We start from the raw sequence: 19603 nt of genomic DNA on the forward strand, positions 1-19603 counted from the left end.
ATGTGTATGAACACAGACTATCAGCACAAGGTCATGCTAAAGATCCATTTAGCTTGGTGCTCCATCTTGGATATTGGCCAAAACCAAATGCCGAGTGGGGAGTTCAAACTTGGACAAATGTATATACTTTCCTCTCTGTGCCTTCCCTTCGCTACATAAAGATACAGGAATTTGAAGTGACACTCTCAGCCCCCCCTGTTTGCAATAGTGGCCACCTGTCTTTTCAAGGAACTTGAAGAGAGACATTATAGTAATTTAACCAGCCATTTTACTCCTAGCATTTCTTTTACCCTCCCATATGTGCTGTTTTCTGTTCCTCTTAACAAGTCAGTTGTCAAGTACTAGGAGAGCTGAGACTACTGCAAGTGTCTGTCTTCAAATACTTCCTGTGTTACTTTATAGTTTGGAAGTGTGTGTCAGCCATGGGAACAGCTAATGTTCAAACTGTCAGGGTCTTGAACTGGTGAGCAAATTTGTCCAACAAAACATACACTGTATATGTAAAAGTTTATAAATCCCTTAAAGTTCTATCAGTGAACTGCTTGCAATTTTTACTTGAGTCTCAGTCCATTGCTAAAGTAGTAAGAACTAGTAAAGTACAGCAGAATGTCTGCAGGCAATCTGCCTTTAGTCACTGTCTTCATGACTTGCAGCAGAGCCTTGGTGGATGCCAGTGCTGCTTCTAAGCAGCTCCTTCATTTGGCTAGCATCCAGTGCCCTCTGAAACCCGTTCATATCTCCCCCATCAGTGTTTCTGTGAGTTACTCTTTCATCCATTTACAAGAATATGTCTATTCATTGCCATAAATCTACCCATTCAAAGAACAGTGTGTACATAGGCAGGTGTATTTTGTGTACATATGCAGGTGTATTTTGAGGGATTTAGTAACACACAGTATTGGAAATTGCTCATTTCACATTTTGTGCTCGAATTTTTCTTATGCAGTGTCTTGTAAAGAGGTGGCCTGTTAGGCTTTTCTAACATTACACTCAAACCAGAGATGGTTTTTTTTTGACATCCCAGCAAAATTTTCTTAATGTAAACTAGAGTTTGGCTTCTCTAGATAGTGTAATTTTAAAAAGATCCCCTAGGTACTCTTACATCAATATAGTTGGTTGAATCCCTTTACACTGCCCACATTTTGTCTTTTATGCCTGGCTTCAGGGCATCTATATTACTTGCAGTTCTAAGACCAGCCTGATTCGACAACTGTTTCACAGATCTTCATAATTCATTTTCTAGCTTATTGCCCAAACCCTCAAACTTTAGAGGGTGTTGTAACATGTGGATGCTCAACATCTAGAATGTCGTGGTCATCTAGGTTTCAGTGAAGTACCGTTGTAACTTCAGCTGTTATTCTGGATGTTAAAAGAAAGAAAAGCTTCGGGAGAAGCTTCTCATACTGCCACGTACAAACCAGTCAATAAGTGCCTCTTGAAATTCTTTCTGCCTATACTGCCTGGAGATAGGTACAGTTCTTCAGACATTGTCACTTTTGGGTAATTGGGGTCTGGTGTTTATGTTTTTGTTGGGTTTCTTTGGTTGCATCTGTTGTTGATGGAAGGCGCTTTATAAAGGATGTTCTGTGTGGGCTTGAACACTCAAAAAGATCCCTGCCATGCAGCCAGGCCTGTATTTATGGAATAAAGTGTTTGACTCATGGTCAAATTGCTCACAGTGGAAAGGTGTGCGTGGGACTCCTTGTACCCACAGCTTGCTTTGATTCTTGATAATGAGTCTTGGAAAATCCACCTGCTCTTCATGTGTAAACGTGCATTGAGGCTTCCTGGGTCACTCCCCTCCTTTGTGGGTTTCCTGGAGGAGATCTGGGTCCAGCTTTGGTTCAGGTCTTTACCTCCTCTGTGCCAGTAGCCAAACTGTCTCCCTTTCTTAAGGGGTCAAGTGATCTGTCCCATTTCCCCCAAAATCACTCTTCTCATTTTGTCCAAAAGGATAGATAGAATAGCATTAAAAACCCACCTCCTAATCAAAGTCAAAATGGAAAGAGTTAACAATACAGATATTTTTCTGTTATTAGTCTGCCTACATGAGTTCAAATCTTCGGCCTATGGTAGAATACACTTGTTAGTTCAAGAAGTACTACCAATTTTGAAGATGGGGACAGTGTGTTCTTGTCCCAGGCAGAAGCAGCTCTAATGCAGTATTATAGGAACAGGTCACGGATGTGCCACCTAAAACTAACTCTGGATTTATTAAGTGCCTGAGCATCTACACTTTCAGCTTGTTAGTTGGTCAACTTGTCTACAATTTCCCTTCTGAACTGGCATTTCAGCTGGTGAGAAAAAGAGGTGTCTAAAGGTTTTTGTCGTCGATGTGCAGGAATTAGTGAGGACACCTCAGATTTTCTGTTGTTTTCCATGGACATAAGACTAATTTGAGAGCAACTCTTCAGGATGGGATGTGAAGAACAGTGCTTTGAGACAAAACCTATTCTCTTGTTGTGGAAAAACGTGTGAGCTACATGTGATTTAGGATGAGTCTTCGGATTGTTACAGGATTCTTTGCCAGTTAAGTACTCTGTTTTTCTCTCCTTTTTTTTTCCAACTTAGCTCTGCTGCCACAGCTGTGTCTCTGAAATTCTCATGCAGTGTTTTTTTATCTGATGTCTGCAATAAAGAGGATATCAAACTTTTACACTTTTAAACTACTTCTCCGATTTTTTCATTTTAATTTATTTGAAGTAGTCAGTCAGGACTGCCTGGGATCATTCCTGATGGAGATGGAGGCAATGGCTGCACTAAGGTCACTGTACTTTCATGTTCTTATGGGGATTTCAGCAGCTCGAATACATTTGCTGTATATTGGTGCCACTTTTAGGAAAATGCTTCAGTATCCACTAAATTTTCCCCTGCATATTTCTGTTATTTGGCTATTATAGTGGGAACATAAGTCCATTGTGCTTCTGTTGTTTCACATATAATTCTTTCTAATGGTCACTTGGATATATTGTGGGATGTTTCAGGCATCTTTTTTTAACAAGTACTTTGCATGAAAAGGTCAAAACAAATATGTTAAACTTCTGCTAAAAGGAAAGTGTAGCCAAACCTCTAGTTTATGTAATCCCAGCCAGTCAAAGCAGCCATGGTAAGAGTGCAGAACAGAGCATTTTTAGTGCTGAAGGTGCTGCAGGCATTTCCTCAGTAGAATTAAAGCACTCAAAACAATATTAAAGTTTCATTTGGAAAAAAAGTACGTGACAATCAGATGAAAATACTGCTAACCACTTCTAGTTGTTTTGAATCCTGTGATCTGCTTTTTTAAGTGCTGCTCAAGCTCTGAAATGAAGAGGCTTCAGAGGAACCTCTTTACACCTGCTTTTGAACCATCCAAAATGTGCTTCTTGTAGGGTTGTGGCCCTACAGGTTTGCAAAAGCATTTTCTGTGCACAGGACTCGTGGTTTATACAAAGGGTTTTTCAGTAAGTGTTTTTGTACTGCTAAATAATTTTACCTGTATAACAGACCAAGTTATGAAGTATTTTGTGGCTTATCAGCTTCTCATAAAATGCTGTGGTTTTTTCCATTTGTGCCGTTTTGGCAAATACAGGAAGCAAATGTTTTGAGATGATCTGTGGAGAAAAAAAATATCAGAAGCATTAATGAATCCAACTTAAAGCTGTGTAGAATTTCAGGTTGAAAATGCTCCTTTAAAATAATTCTCTCTGTGTTGAAATATATTGATTTAACCTCCTGTGTTATTATGGCTTCACCTTGTACAGATTGAAAGTCAGTTTTGTAGAAACACACATTATATGTTTAGGGCCTCTCATGTAAGTGATGGAATGTTATATCTTCATGCTATACAACACTGTGTGATAATTGTAATCATCTGATGAAGAAGATGCTGACAAAACCCGTGATTATGTAGCAAAACAACCAAAACTGGTCTTTGGTTGTTGACCTCAGAATTCACAATGCAGAATAAACCACAAATATTGTGATCTGTAAAAAACTTATTTTTTAATTTTATTACATGGGGAAAGTGCACTTAATGCAGGTCCTTTCTGATAAGCTCTGAAATGCAAACAAAGCAGGATGTATCACAGCCTGCACAGGAAGGACTTCTGAATCAGCTGTAATTACCTTTATCAACTAGTCCTACAATGAAATGTTAGCTTGTCCATTACAAAATTGCTTACAATTACTGGTGTGTGTACACAAGTGAAACACGATGTGTTTACTGAAAACCTACTTATACCAAGCTGAACTCAAATTGAAGAAGCAGTACTGAAATTTATTCACCTGAAGACACATGTTTGCAGAAGATTATGTCTAAGGCAGCAGCATAATGGAAATGCTGCAAAATCCTCCTCGGTGTTTGGAGGAATTCAGTTATTTTATTACCTGAAATGCTCAGACTTATTATCAGTTCTGAATTAAGCTTTTGTAAATAGTCTCACAACATCACTGCACACTGCAGTACTCCACAGTAATGGCTAAGCTAAGTCTGGCAGGGCTGGCAGCTTGGCAGCAGAGTGGCTGTGTTAATTTGGTGCTCTGCCTGCTGGTCTGTATTTTTCTTAATGACTTAGATTATAATCTTAGGCTCAGGAGATTCCAGGTCTATCATATCTTCTATAAGAACTAGGAAAGTAGTTGATCAAAGTCTTGAGTGATAAGCAGTAAAAATCAGGTTAGAGTGTTCTAGACTATGAATGTTTTCTTAAATGAATAACCAAACCAGTCATTGTGGCTTTGCTTCACATAAATATTTGTATATTAAATAATCCTCAGCTCTACTTGTCAGACTCCCTACATACCTGTAATAAACACTGATCTAACTCTGTAACAAATAAATCATAATGCATATGAGCACGAATTTTTAAATGAGTGTCTAAATAGGCAAACTGGGTAGCTTTGCATATCAAAGCTTTTTCAGCAGTTAGCTGTGCAAAAACACTCAATAGTCTCCAAAAAACATAAAAAATGGAATATTAAAAAAAAAAAATCCTAGGTTTAGCCCCAAATCAGACTGCATCTCATCTCTGCTGCAAGAGCAATAGAGTGTGGTGAATCACTCTAGAACTGTCAATTTTTCATTATTTTTAAAATATTTTATATTTTTTAATACCTTTTTTAGGTCTATTTATTATTTTTTACATAAAGATCCAAATCTTGATTTAGAATTAAGAACAAGAGCAGAAAGAGCATGCAATTATATACTATAGGGATATAAACTGTCAAAGAAGGGAAGCCAAATTACCAGATGTTTCTGAGGATCATATGCTTGCTTTGCAATGATTTCCACTAAAGTAATTCCTGAATGACCCACTATTGGCTGTTACATTAAAAAAATATAATTACAGTACTTAGGTAGAAATCAACAGAAATTGTGTTGCTGTGTCAGTTGCCTTTGTCCTGTAATTAAGTCCTTATTAATAATTTTTTTGTTAAACTCCAAGTACATCCATTTTGCACGTTGGTTATTGAGATGCTGAACTAAGACTGGCAATTATAATTATCTCTCTGCTGGTTCTTTAATGGAAACACTGAATAGCATAGCACAGGTTACAGAGCAAAAAACGTTACCTTACGTCTGAAAGACCATGTGGCTCAAAATGCTGTATAGCAGAAAAGCTTGGGCTCAGCTGCCCAGATATTCTTTTGCTGTTGTCTCTAATGTAAAATGTACCTGCCAATGCAAGCTCTCACTGCTATCAAGGGTATTGCTAGATCTGATTATTACATCCAGCCTATTCCTTATATAAGAGAACCTCTGTGCCTGCAGAAAGTGTAGATGCTCAGCACCTTTGGGACTGCAGTCCTGGAGCATCCAATCTGTCATTCACGCTCAAAAGTCTCATAAAATTACTCTTTTCTTGAGAGTCCTTCTGACTTGTTTAGAAAATTAGTGGGGTTTTCTTTTTTGAGTCACGAGTTGTGGCATTTCTTATCCTTCAGATCTCTCACTGTGGAGACAAGGAACGTGTATTCAGGCAGCACAATCTGAGATGCTTCTTCCCAGACATGGAATGTGCCAAATTGCTTACTCGTTGGCGTGGGCTGCAGCTACAATGCCTGTAAAGGAACTAAGTATTCTGCCAGTGCCCCCTCCATCCTGTATTCCCAGAACAATCTGAATGTTGTGTCATAGCCATGTGCCATTTCGAGATCTGCGTAGACTTGCACATTTTCTACTCTGAAAATTAAGACCTGCACAGCTCTGAAACCAGGGTGCCTGGGGGCAGGGAATGTGCCCCTTCTTTCACGTGGAAAAGCCCGAGTACCTTCCACACTTTCTCCCTAAATAGGGCAAAATATGAAAATATAGTTGTATGTCTGTACATTCTATTATTGTTACATGTGCAGCTTTTCTGAAAATTGTGCTTCTAGATAACTTCTAGTTAAAAAACCCTACTTGAAACTAAAGAGTAATAATAAAAATCTACTATATATTATCTCTTGCTTCTTGCCTTCATTCCTATTTCTGTTGTGTTATGCCCTGAGATGAGACAGTAATTTACAAAATACATCTGAATAGGGTCTGGTTTAGTATCACATTTTCCCTGAGTGGTAATAGTTCTATGAATATAATTTAGTTTCCTTAACTCTCGACCTATAGGTCTAAACCTGCCCTCTGGACTTGCTTTGTTAGCAGTGGAGGAAAAGCAGCCATTTCTAGCACAGAATTCAGCTTGTTCCCAGGTAGAAGTCTGTGTGCTCACCTGGCCCCCATGTCTGTCTGTAAGAGGCACTGAGGTGTCATGGATAAGCTTGTTGTTCCTCTTTAGTTAATCTAGTGCATGTGATTTTTATCCTAATTATGGATAAATAGATGATAATTGTTTGATTACTTATGGAAACTCTTAACTCTTCTAATTCAAGAAGATCCAATTCTAGATTACTGGTAGACTTTAAAGATGAAAATGGAAGATTAATTAAATTGTTTTAATGACTTTTTTTAATGTCATTCTAATGCATGATTTTACTGTTCTCTTTAATCAGCTTTCAGTCACCTTTCAGTTATCTCTCTGTATCTTTAAAATTACAATGTTTTTTTCTGTCAGGACCTCAAAGAATATGATCTGTGGTTTTGATATGAGTTGATACATATTCAGCTACAATAACTTACCTAATACAGCCAGCAGTTCTCTTGTGAATGTTCTGAGATCACGTTGCCATCTTCTCCATTTATAAATTATCCCAGTGCAGTTGGCTCATTTCTTTTTCAGCTGTTTGTGATTATTCAGTTTTCTGAAAGTCATAGATAGAAAATTCATTATTTACTAGTAGTAAATTCATTATTTGACACTTCTTCTGTGTGATGTGTTAAACAGATTATGTACTGCTACCTTTTTCTCTTGGCTTTATAATCTTACAGTGTGTATTTATGGGGTATACAGTTACATATGAAATGAACACGTTAAAAGTGCTCAAAGAGGTTTAATTCTCTGAGAATCACAACAGTAAATATGAATGACAAAAAGCTGAGGGGAAACAGGCTGGAATGATGCTTGTATTTGACACTTCCTGATTGAAGATTACCAGGAGCCACAGGCAGTGCACTCTAACCAAGTGCTGACTAAAGCTATGTGCAATAGTAAGGGGAATGGATGCAATGTACAAGAGATATAATGTGGAGGGAAGAGGAAGTTTTTGAAGTAGGGAGGCAAAATTACTGCTGCTCTATTCTATATACAATTATTTTTCTTCTTCCAGTCTGGTATACTGGGGTCACAGAGACATCCACTCTTTTTCCTTGGACAGAATTCTGATAAGTGGGTGATGTAAGAGAGTTTCCATAGTATACAAACTCCAATTTGTTTTCTGTGTTGTTGGAATACCTTTACCAAAAAATGCTCTTAGTTGTTTTGCATCTCAATATGAAGAAAAATGTAAGTTTGATGGTTTGTTTGAAAATGAATCTTTAGTATTTTGATTCCTGGCTGGGTTTCAGTTCCTTACTGAACTGCAGGATCCTTGGCAAAAAGCAAAGACTGTTTTTCAAGGATAGCTGTCTGTGGATTTATCTACTCATTGTTTTCATATTTCAGTGGTGGTACAAAGATGTGATAGATCTGTTGAGCCACTTGCCATTTGTGCTGTGTTTTGATCCATTGCTTTTATTCCTGTACTTTATATTATGAATGGGTGGTTGCAGCCATGGTGTTTTCATTGGTTTCTTTGCTCCTCAAACCATCTTTGTCTATGGTACAGCTTTCACTTTTTTCCTAACTTGTGTTGGAGGAATTCTGAGCAGTTTTCTGGGAAAATAGTCCTTAGCTGCCAGTGCCCTAATGATGCATCTCTAAGGCATCTTCCTCCAATGTTACTGAATGTTCGTTCAAAGACAATGAAACATTCTGCTGATGCCATTGAACAGTAATCCTTGTGCTGCACCACAAGCAGATATTTATGGTTTTTATTTTGACCTTTAAACACCAGCTTGGCTTACCTAGTAAGAAACACTTTTTCACTGGGTCTTAATTTATGATTTATCTTAAGACTGGATATTCCAAAATAATAGCTGGTATGCCTTTTGCTCTGCATAAACTTGTTTAGTCTTGCAGCTCTGTATTAAGTAGGAATTTCCTGAAATCAGAGGTAATTCTTAAGTTGTCTTTTGTTGATTCCTTGAGGAGCTTTTCCAGATAGTAATAGTCAAGCATTTTCTAGCAATTTCAACTCTTCTCAAGCAGAATTTTTATTTATCTGTGAAGTATTGCTTGAAAGGCCATTGCCTTATCTAGTTAAATATTCCAATCACTAATTTCACTTATTGTTGAATTTGTAACTTTGTTTTACTTGCCTGCTGTTTTGGTAATAATACATATTTGTTTAGGGCCCATCCATTTGCTGGAGTTGAACTAATGATTAAGTATTCCTGACAAAGTACAGTAATAAAAAATAATTCCACACACACCTTTCCTCTTATTAACACTTTTCACCCCATGTCGATGTACTAAACTAATTTCCTTAACCTTTCTGCAGTATCTCATAGGAGTATCCAAGGCTTCTTCCATGAAAAACAAACACCTCCTCTGATACAAAATTATGAGATATACTATTTTCTCTGTGTTTTTATTTTTTTTCTAGTTATCATTAATAGCTATTTTTTTTCCTTGAAAAGCAAGCCTGTATCCAATATGCCATAATCCACGTGGAATGTGTGTGCAGAAATGGCGTGGGTTGCGTTCTGGTGTGTGTCACTGCCACCAGCCTGCAGGAACTCCGTGGGGTGATGTTGATCACACAGCTTAGTGTGCTCTGAATCACCGAGTCTGCTCTTCTGTCTGACCCACAGCTGCTGCAAAGGCATTTCAAACCTACGTGTTCCATTTTTTCCCAAACATGAATATGCTGTGACCTAATATGAATTTCAAAATCAAGCCTCTCTCTTTTTTGCATGTGGCAGGAGCCTCTCGACGTTTTAAAGCTAAGTCTTTGCTGTAGAAACAATGTTGGTTTCAGTGCCAGTATTGAATTGCAACTGTGATTTGGATGGAGCAGCTCTGCAGCTGCTCAGCTGCTGGTGCATCCCATGGTTTGAGCAGTGATGACTGGGATGAGGAGAAGGGCATTTGCAGCTCTTACTGTGACTTACCTTCCTTAGCACATCCACTCTGAACAAAAGCCTGCAGCAGTTACCAGTATCAGCTGTTGCAAAGGAAAGCACAAGAAATTTACTGGAAAGCACCAACTGTTCATCATTTTGACAGTCTAAAGAATGATTTTCCCCTTCTACTTTGTAGATTTGGAGAGTAGAGTAGGTTTGCAATTGTAAAGTGAATATATTCAACCTTTATTATATTTCCTGAGAAGAAGGGGGGATTAGATAAAATCTGTCAGTTATTATGGGAGGTTCTGAAAGATTTAAACCTTTTTCTCACTTCAACTACTTCAGGAAAAGAAATTGCCTCCTTTCTAATGGAATTCATAGAGATCCTATAATCTTGAATGGCATGATCAGAGGCATTTTGGTTACCTGTCTTTTAAGAGCATCATCCTCAGCAACTTAGTCCATCTTTCAGCACTAGTTACCAAGTGAAAATAAGGTGCCAATCTCCAGTGTGCTTTATCACTGGGGCAGCTGCCAAAATAGATGAGATTTCAGTAATAACTTCTACAAAGTAAAACATCAGTGGGAGCATTAGTTAAGTGTGACACCATCTGAATACATTCTCAGCTTCAGCATAATCAAGTGATATTCTTCATTATATACACAGTGAGCAATTTGGATACAGAAACACCTCTTGTGGTAAAGTTCTGTTGTATTTCCTAACAATTAATTTCCACTGTATAAAGCTGACATTGTGAAAAGCATAAACATGATGTTGCATCTACAGTTTGCATATTGATAGTTCCTTTCCAGTTAGTTCCATGTTACTTGGACAGATTTGCAAGATCTTTGTACATCCTGCTTCACTACATGTCAGTTATGAGCCATACTTTTGTTAGGGCATCCTTTAGAGAAACAGATTCTGGAATGCCAGGAAATAATTGAAGTACTACTTGCTGGCATTGTGCCTGCCTGAAAAAAAGACTGATGGATATAGGGGATAAGAGTTTTCTCCCATAGGTTTAAATTGCTACTGAGTATATTTTTTCTGTCCTTTTGGTAAGGAAATAGGATTTATCAGCAACATTCCCAAGCCTCAGTTCTGCTTTGCTGCTCACCAGTCTACCATTGGGACCTTTGATTTTCCTCATGAAGAAGGAACAGAGCCATCGAGCGTGAAGCTGCGTTGCAGCTGATGGCAGATGCTGTATGGATGGGCCAAAATTTCAGCTGTGTTAAACAGGGATAAGAGATCCAGAAGGTGATATAGGATTTTTGGGTGGTAGCAGAGGATGAGATGACCTGGAGACATTTGAATGAAGTGTTGTTTCTATGGGGTGGGGGAACACTCACTAGAAAGCTGGGACAGGCATGTCCACAGTCCAGTAGGACAGTGGACAGTATGCTTCTGCCACTGGAGGAGCATTAAGACCTTCTAAGAAGTCTTGGGAACCTCTTTGACACAAAATTGTGCTGTCAACTGATGCCTGAATTTCAAGAATTGGGCAATTTCTTGCCAGAGGTGCAACTGCATCCTAGCAAACCAAGAACAGCACTGCACACACCTTTATTTAACTTGTGCTTTGGGGAGCGGCTCTGGAGCAATTAACAGCCTGGGAAAGAATCCTGCTACTCTGCCATCTTAGCAGATTCCCTGCTGCAGCCTTGGGTAGGATGTTCATGATCCAATGGCATGGTTTTTTTAAAGGAAAAATGGTCAATTGCTCTTTGATTGCGGTGCAGAGAAAACCTTGCAAGATTAGACAGATGGGGAAGCAAGAGTGTTGTGTTGCTTTTGTTATTCTCCAAATTGTAGCCCACTTTTATTGTTATACTCTTTTTTACTCAGTCATTATGCTCTGAAATGGACAATAAAGATGAAGAATTACTGTTTGTTATGCAGTATGGTCTCTGGAGTTCTATTTGTTTTTGTAAAGAAAGCTTTAGTTTGCTGGTATGATAGATTCTTACCAGTTTTGTTATAGCTGTGAATTATAAACTAAGTTTGCTTAAGATATACTGTCTTCTGCAAGGTCTTATTTATTTTTCTTCTTTTTCTTTCTCAAGATTAATATTATAAGCAAAACTCAAATATGTACTTCTATGTTAAGCTCAGCATTAACAGCAGAGTCTCCTGGTTTGGGCTGGGATAAAGTTGATTTTCTTGCTGGTGGCTGGTGCTGGTTTTGGATTCAGTACGAGAATATTGTTGATAACACAGAGACATCTTGGTTGGTGCTGGGCAGTGCTTACCTGAAGTCCAGGACTTGTCAGAGTCTCATGCTCTGCCAGTGAGCAGGTGCACAAACAGCTGAGAGGGCGCCCAGCTGGGACAGCTGACCTGAACTGGCCAGAGGGATTTTCCATACCGGAGAACGTCATCCTCCTATGCAAAGGTGTAAGTGAGCCTTACACCTTTGGATGTATTATGGTTTTCTTCTGTCTCATTTATCGTCATGGGATGAGATGGAATGATGTTTGTTCCCCCTACTTTCATCCTGCTCTAATGTGACAGTTTCAGAAGGAAAGAGTCTCCGATGCAAAGCCTGAGGGCACCAATGCTTTTTGCATAATTTTTTATTTCAGAGAGATGAGAACTTTAATATGATGGAATTGTTTTCTTGGCTTCTCTACTGTGTTTAACTGACTGCAGCAGAACTGTGTGTATGAAATTCATGTTTGATTTGACCTAATAATTCATCCATCAGTGCACTGTGGGATTAGCATGAATTGCAGGTCAATAGCTCAGTTAGGAACAGAGACAAAATGTTGTACCTGATCAGTTGCAGAGAACTGTCACGCTGAGGATCAAGAACCCTGTCTTGTAGGAAACTTGGTACTCAAAAGCTGTGAATTTCTTGAGGTAGATTTGAAGTGGTATCAGTGTAAGAAAGCACTCAGGTTTGATTTGAAATTTAAATGTCAGCTTTTAAAATAACTTTTTAGAAGAAAGTTTCTGATTTCAGAATCTTCTATATACTTCATGAAGTCTTTATGTGGTGAAATTCTGCTATTCCTTATAACAGTGATATTCTGAATAATTGACTTTCTTATCTTGGCTTGATGAATTAATCAGTAGCAAAATTTGTTGTATTAGAGATATCCCATGTCACAGAAGGGTTAGAAGGAGCAAAAGCCTGTGCTTGAACAACTAAAGCAACAGGTAAAGTGTTGTTAGTGAAATACAAGAGATTTTCTTAGCTAGTGAATTACATATGATCTTAAAGCAGCAAAGTGCTGGTATGAGCTACTGAGTGACAGGTTCTGTGTAACGGAGAGGCTTTTACCACGCAGTGTCACTGCTCGCACCACTGCTTTGAGGGATGAAGTCAAGGAGAACTTTGATAGCTGGAAAAAGCCACGTGCAATGTAAAAATCACGCCTGACCACAGGCTGTGACCGAGAGCAGCTTCCCGGTCCTGCCCGGCTTTGCGGGATCGGTGCCAAGCCCTGGTGTGGGAGGGGACGGTGGCGGCCGAGCTTGGTGACCCCGGTGCCCCGTTCCCTTGCCCTGGGCCCCCTCCCGCCGCCACTCCCCCCGCTCCCGCAGCATCCCCCGGGATAAATGCGCTCCGGCGGCGGTGCGGCCGTGCCCGTGCGATGGAGGCTGCGGGCGGGCGGGCGCTGCTGGCGGCCGTGGGGCTGCTGTCGGCGCTGAGCGCGGCGGGCACGCTGTTCCTGCTGGCGCAGTGGCGGGAGCTCGGCGCGGCGCTGCGGGAGCTGGAGGCGGTGCGGGGGAACGCCTCGGTGCGGGGATTGCCGGGCGGGCCCGGCCCCGCCGCCCCCGCCGCCCGCACCAAGCGGAGCCGCCGCGGGGAGCGCGGCCGCGGCACCGTGCGCGCCGAGAGCGACGAGATGCTGATGATGCTGACCTACTCCATGGTGCCGGTACGGCCCCGCCGGGATGGGGGTGCCGCCGGGGGATGGGGGATTTGGGACAGTCGCCTGTCCCAGCTGTAGCCCGAGGATCCCGCCAGCCCCGCGGTTTGCCCTGGCGGGGCCGTCCCGCTCCTGCCGTGGCGGGGTTCTACCTGGAGCGAACACCTGGTGCTTGGGATCTCGTGCCTAAGGAACAGTGGTTCCTACTGTCGTCTGTACGTGCTGAGATGACAGAGCTGATGGGCCACAGAGCTGAGGTTACTGTTAAACTTTACGAGTGGAAGTTACACAGAAAAACGGAGGGAACTTACGGATTTTGAGTAACTTAAAAAATTTAGTTGCAATAAGAAGTCAGTTTTCATGTTACCAGTTTCCAAGGTTTCAGGTTTTTAAAACTAACACCACAAGCTAGAACCTCCCTGTGTGTTTCCTGCTGTTCAGCATCTCACTGCAAGGTACTGGACATCACTTTATCAGTGAAATTTCTCTTCAATTTGAGTTGATTTTGGTTTCTTTGAAATTGATAGTGCTCTTTCAGTAATAGTTAAATTTAGGGTGTTATTTGATGGGTCAGGAGAACTGTATGTCCTTTCTCTCTGGCAAAACTGGCATAGTTTTTTGCTCATCAGTGAAAAGATGATCTTGTTCAATAGGAACCAGATCACATAACTGAAAAATTACATGGGTTGTAGAGTTGAAAAATATTAAATAGATTGAAAAGCTTCTACATTCTGAGTCAGAAGAAATGCAAGAAGAATATTACTGTTGAGAGAACCCTAATGGAAATTCTGTCCCAGCAAGGATTGCAGGCCTAGGCCCACAAAAAAAGCAGGAGAGGTTAACTCAGGCTCTTACTCATCTAATTAATATTACTGGGTTTGAAAATTATGTGCAGAAAATACCTCTTCAGTAGTGTTCTGTTGGAATGTTTTGTGAATAAACTATTGTAATCATCGTTTCACAGTGATAAATACTCCTTTAGTATTAGAGCTAATGAGACTGTAGAGCATAGGTGTTCAAAGTGCACTTTTGATAGCAACTCTTCTTGATTTTTAGTGGCACTTGGGTGCCTGGATGATTCGACAGTGGCCATTAAATGTGCTACTCTGCTGTCATTGGGTACCACATACAGATTGCATGAATTTTATTGCCCTCTCCAAACAGAAACAAGCACGTGGTGTGTATTTTAACAGCATGTGGCCAGACCACGCACTTGTGCCTTTAAATGTCCACTGTGACTGCTGCTGTGTGCATGTGCTTCATTCAAATGAATGTATCCTGCAGGGAGTTGCTTGTGGGGGGGTTATGCCTTTTTGTTCTTACAAAACTCCCATCAACCATTTTTCTGGCTGCTGCTCAGGTGAGTGTATGACTGACTGTGTGCAGACTCACTTGCTCAAGGGGAAAAAAGGTGTCCTTTGAAAAATTTTCAAGCACCCCCTCCTCCCACTCCTGCATTTTTGTATTTTGAATATAACTCCCACTAAGTTAATTTCAAGACTTGAGTACTTTTGTACTGTGAGACAAAGTTCCTTAGAGTTGATGAGATAACTCCTGCTGAATTGGTGGGCCTTGGAATGATGATCTGTTGAATGTTGGCCTGAAAGGAAGTTTTGCCTGAGTGGGTTCTCTCTTGTAGCAGAAGCACCAATTTCTGCAGGTGTCAGTGTCCCCCTGCTCACAGAGATCTGCTGTGGCCACTGTTCAAGGACCTTTGAAATAACCTTAGGCATCAACCCCCATATTTTAGCTTTGATAACATGAGTATATTTTTGGTTGTGGGCCTATTGTTTATGTATTTGTGTTTACATACACTTATTTTGTAAGAAAATAGGAAATTGGCAAATCTGCTGCTGCAGAAAGACTGATGCAAAGGTAACAGTCCAGTAGCTTTCAAAGTGTGATTTGAGACAGTGCAAGAAGTGGCTTATGGGGGCTACCAGTTTTCTGAGTAGTTGTTTCATAGTTTAGTCTTTTTTCTTTTTATTTTTTTCACCATTTCTTCATGAGAAAACTTAATTTCTAGCATTTAAGTAAGATACTTTTATCTGTAGCTTTTCTTAGTGATGATTCTGGCTGATTGAACAGTCTGCTCATCTTCCATTGCTAAGCTGGAGGTTCTGCTATAGTCTCTTTGCACTTCCTGAGTTCCATGTCTTTTTAATTGTCACCTGAGTCGCACTGATTGGTAAAAGTAGCGCTGCTGAGGTAACTGGAGCACCCCAGAGCAAGTTGTGATCTCTTTATCAACCTCAATAGAACTATTTTAATTAAAATGCAGTTAGAATTAGTGTACATGTGGACAATGTGTATTTTACAAATTAGAAGGTAGGAGGCAAGTATTTTTGAGGAGTGTGAAGGGAAAGAGAACAAGCATATCCTGATATTCGAAGCCAGTTAGCACTTCTCAACTAATTTAAATTGAGTCTAAATTTCTAAATGTTAGAGCTGTTCCAGTCCAGTCTGGAATCCAGAACATTCACAGTATGTATCAGACAGGACAGGATCCCATTGTCAAGTATGGTTTTGTTTTTCAGGAAAAGAAGCCTTGCCATCAAAATAATTGTCCTTTATTCGAGTCTGTTAGATTTGTCAGTTGAAACTAATGATGCATTAATTTTAAAAATCACAACTGACAGTGGCAAATAACCTTTCTAGGATTAAACTTCGATCTGCCTTTCAGATTGCCTTGCACTCATTTGTTCTGTCTTTTGGGACTAGTGCATTCCATTATTTGTAAATAGAGTAATTGTAAGAAGGCGAATAAATGTGCAACTCTTGGTAAATGGTTCATAAATTATCATATATTGCACAGCCTGAAATAATGACCTTTTTATTTCCTGGCTATAAACATTAGACTTTCCCACAAAAGAGTTGAGGCACTGCCAGTGCTCATGTTCATAATATTCTTATTTATGCTGGTTGTTTTGATGAGTTGCAAAACGTTTTAGAGTGTTGACTCTCAGCATGCAGGACATGTAATGTGAATGTTTGCCCAGCTAAGAGTCATGTATTTTGTAAAGATGACTTTCTAATTGATACATTTCAGTCTACTCTAGATTAAAAGCATCTTTATGAATGTGTTGTTCAGCTTGGTTTTATAAAGTCTGTCATGGGTGTGATGAATTACTTGAGTGGATGAAAGTCCACTTCAGATTTGCAGATCTTAGTTATTCAAATATAAGAAATCACTTACTTGGAACATAGGACACCTTTCTCCCTTAATGTGCTATGTTAAAAAAGTTTCCATCATTTGATGCAAATCTGAAATAAAATTAAATGTAATTTTCATTGGCTGATGTTGGCTTTTAATACATGTTTTAATGCATTTTACAGTAATGCATGAAATTTAATGACTAGATCATGTGTGGAGTTGTCTGCTCAATATTTTATTCATATTTTCAGTAAGGATTAATATGAGGGGTACTGAACAGATGCCTATGAGAGAAACACTGCCTGAAGAGGTGGATGGTGTCACAGTATTAAGGTAGTTCTGAAAAGTTTATTCTTGTTAACAAAGTGGCCAGTTGAATCTTCGGTTTGAAATGATTTCTGTCGGTAAACTGAACCAGACACCTTTATGGAACACATTGTTTTCAACTTTACTTTCTTTGCAATATTAGGTCCGAGTGATGGTGGATTTATGTAACAGCACAAAAGGGATTTGCTTAACAGGTATGTTTATTGCCTTAAGTTTTGCACCTTTGTGACCTTCAGGAACACAGAAATACAGTGTTTTCAAAGAACTTGAACTCAATAACTCTGTCAAAGGACCGTGCTATTTACTTTATCAGAATTTTTTAACAAAATATAATAGGTGCCAATTTGGGACTTATCTGTACCCATTTAATATAAATGCTGGAATTTAAGGAGTCCAGTTGATATTACTTGGAGCTATTTCTTTTCCATGTAATTTTCATAAACAAATCTCTCAGACTTGGGTGTTCAAAATACTAATTGAGGTTAAATCACGGTATTTTTGTGTATGCCACCCTTGAAACCTAACACAGCATGAACATGGAGGGTGTAGAAACCTGCTCCTGTTGTTCCAGCTGCAGTGGCTACAAGGTCCATTTGACTCAACTGATTCAACACAAATGAGAATTACCATGGTACACACAGATGTTAAATAGTGTTTCTGAAGTTGTAGGTCAGCTCTGATTGCAACAGAGACTGAAACACAGTGGAAAAGTTTTGCTTCTTTGAGCTTAGGATTTGTAAATTCACGTTACTTGGTGTCTTCTGTACCTTTTTCTCTCTGAACACCATGAAATGCTTAGCTTTTCTATAGGCCTCTGTGTCATTTGCTTCCTTTGAAGCACCTTTCTTATTTATCTTATGGTTATACAAAGAGCCTCAGTTTTGGGGACGAGGAAGTAACTGAATGCACTAATGGATGTAACATTGCAGTGTGGAAAAAATGGCCATTTACTGGAAAACCAGCAGAAAGATGTTAACTGATGTTACTGCCTGCACTGATTAAAAGGGATAATTGCTGTAATGGTATTGTAGGATGGTTGTCACTTTACTTATAATGCTTTGTAATTAATGCTGAAAATTGTCATCTTTAGGGAAATCTAATAATTACTATTATTTTCTGTTGTAGAGAGTTTTGCTGAAGCAAAAGAGTACTTTGGCTGGATAAAAATGTTCACAGAACTAATTTGGTTCTTTAATTGCAACTGCTACCTTTGTATTCTCCTAAAGCTTTTTTTTTTTTCTTTTTTTTAATGTATATTGGGGATCACAGAAGATAAATCTTGTTACAGAAACATCAGAAACATTTTCTGTTTTAGTCTTGCTTTACTTTTGCCTGCTATGCTTGCTTCTCATTAGAGCCCTATACCTGAGCTATGTCAGAGACAGCAAGACAGGTTTCAGTGCTGCTGAATAACTGAAGCAAGTTCAAGTTTTCTTTCTTTCTTTCTTTCTTTTTCTTTCTTTCTTTCTTTCTTTCTTTCTTTCTTTCTTTCTTTCTTTCTTTCTTTCTTTCTTTCTTTCTTTCTTTCTTTCTTTCTTTCTTTCTTTCTTTCTTTCTTTCTTTCTTTCTTTCTTTCTTTCTCTCTTTCTTTCTTTCTTTCTCTCTTTCTTTCTTTCTTTCTCTCTTTCTTTCTTTCTCTCTCTCTTTCTTTCTTTCTTTCTTTCTTTCTTTCTTTCTCTCTTTCTCTCTCTCTTTCTCTCTTCTCTCTTTCTCTCTTTCTCTCTTTCTTTCTTTCTTTCTTTTTCTTTCTCTCTTTCTCTCTCTCTCTCTTTCTCTCTTTCTCTTTCTCTCTTTCTCTTTCTCTTTCTCCCTTTCTCCCTTTTTCTTCCTTTCCTTGGCCTTCCCTTTACCCTTCCCCATCTCCTTCCCCTTCCCTTCCTTTTCTCCCTCCTTCTTTTTATTTAATTAGTTTGAGTCCTGAGTGGCCATGAAATAGCTGTAAAACACAGAGCAGTGTGGCACATGGTGTATTTTTAACAGGATTTTTAATTGTGACATTCATCAGTATTGTAAAGCTACTAACCTTCTACTATAACAGGTTGTTGAAGAACACTTTTATGAAGGAAATGTAACGACTGTGAAGTGCCTTGCATCCATGGCTTTGTGAAGGCACTGAAGCCCCTGACAGTGAGATTTCATTGTAGTGGTTGTTTGTCAAACCTTTATCAACTGAAATCTAGTAAATGCAAAACGTGTATATGTAATTGTGTTGAAGGACTCTCTTTCACTAGGTCTGAGTTACTGCCAATGCTCAGATAGTTATTTATAATACAAAACAGTTAAATAGCTAAATGTTCATTTTGAAATTTGAGGGGTTTTCCTCCCCTTTTACTGTTCTGTTCTAATGTCAATCAGTTCAATTTGGAATTGCTTTGTTTTCTTGGAAGGTTCAATTCACCATCTCTTCCTGTGTTTTGTTTTTGTTTTTTACTGTAGGCCCTCCGGGTCCCCCAGGTAAGATACTTGGATAATTGCAGTAACATTTTGAGGTAATTGAATAATTTAAACAGTTGCTGGTAAAAAATGTTGAAATGTAGAAATGTGTCTTTCACAAAATACTTTTCCTTTGCTATTCAGCATGAGGGAAGGTTGAATGCCTGCCTTTATAGTTTTTGTATTTAGGTTCAGCTTGTGCCCCTTCTGAGGCGGGGGAGGTTTTAGAAATTATAATTTTCTAGGGAAGGGAGTACAGTATTTAGACACTCTTAATTCCATTTGGTTTT

The 19603-nt window shown here is 39.2% G+C and overlaps 1 protein-coding gene across 2 annotated transcripts in view; it reads left to right on the forward strand.

The window, feature by feature from the left end:
• The window catches only part of GLDN (gliomedin), a 126190-nt gene that overhangs the window by 95500 nt on the left and 11087 nt on the right, over window positions 1-19603 (forward strand). The window contains exons 1-3 of one of the 2 annotated variants that reach the window (XM_050309824.1): window positions 13121-13408; window positions 17023-17074; window positions 19317-19334. In XM_050309824.1, the coding sequence (XP_050165781.1) occupies window positions 13121-13408; window positions 17023-17074; window positions 19317-19334 (358 nt within the window). Of the gene's footprint in view, window positions 1-13120; window positions 13409-17022; window positions 17075-19316; window positions 19335-19603 lie in introns of those variants that run through there. The other variant, XM_050309825.1, reaches the window with a different exon arrangement.

The sequence above is a fragment of the Myiozetetes cayanensis genome, unplaced genomic scaffold (assembly GCF_022539395.1).
Source record: "Myiozetetes cayanensis isolate MyiCay16 unplaced genomic scaffold, myiCay2020 scf14, whole genome shotgun sequence".
NCBI lineage: Eukaryota > Metazoa > Chordata > Aves > Passeriformes > Tyrannidae > Myiozetetes > Myiozetetes cayanensis.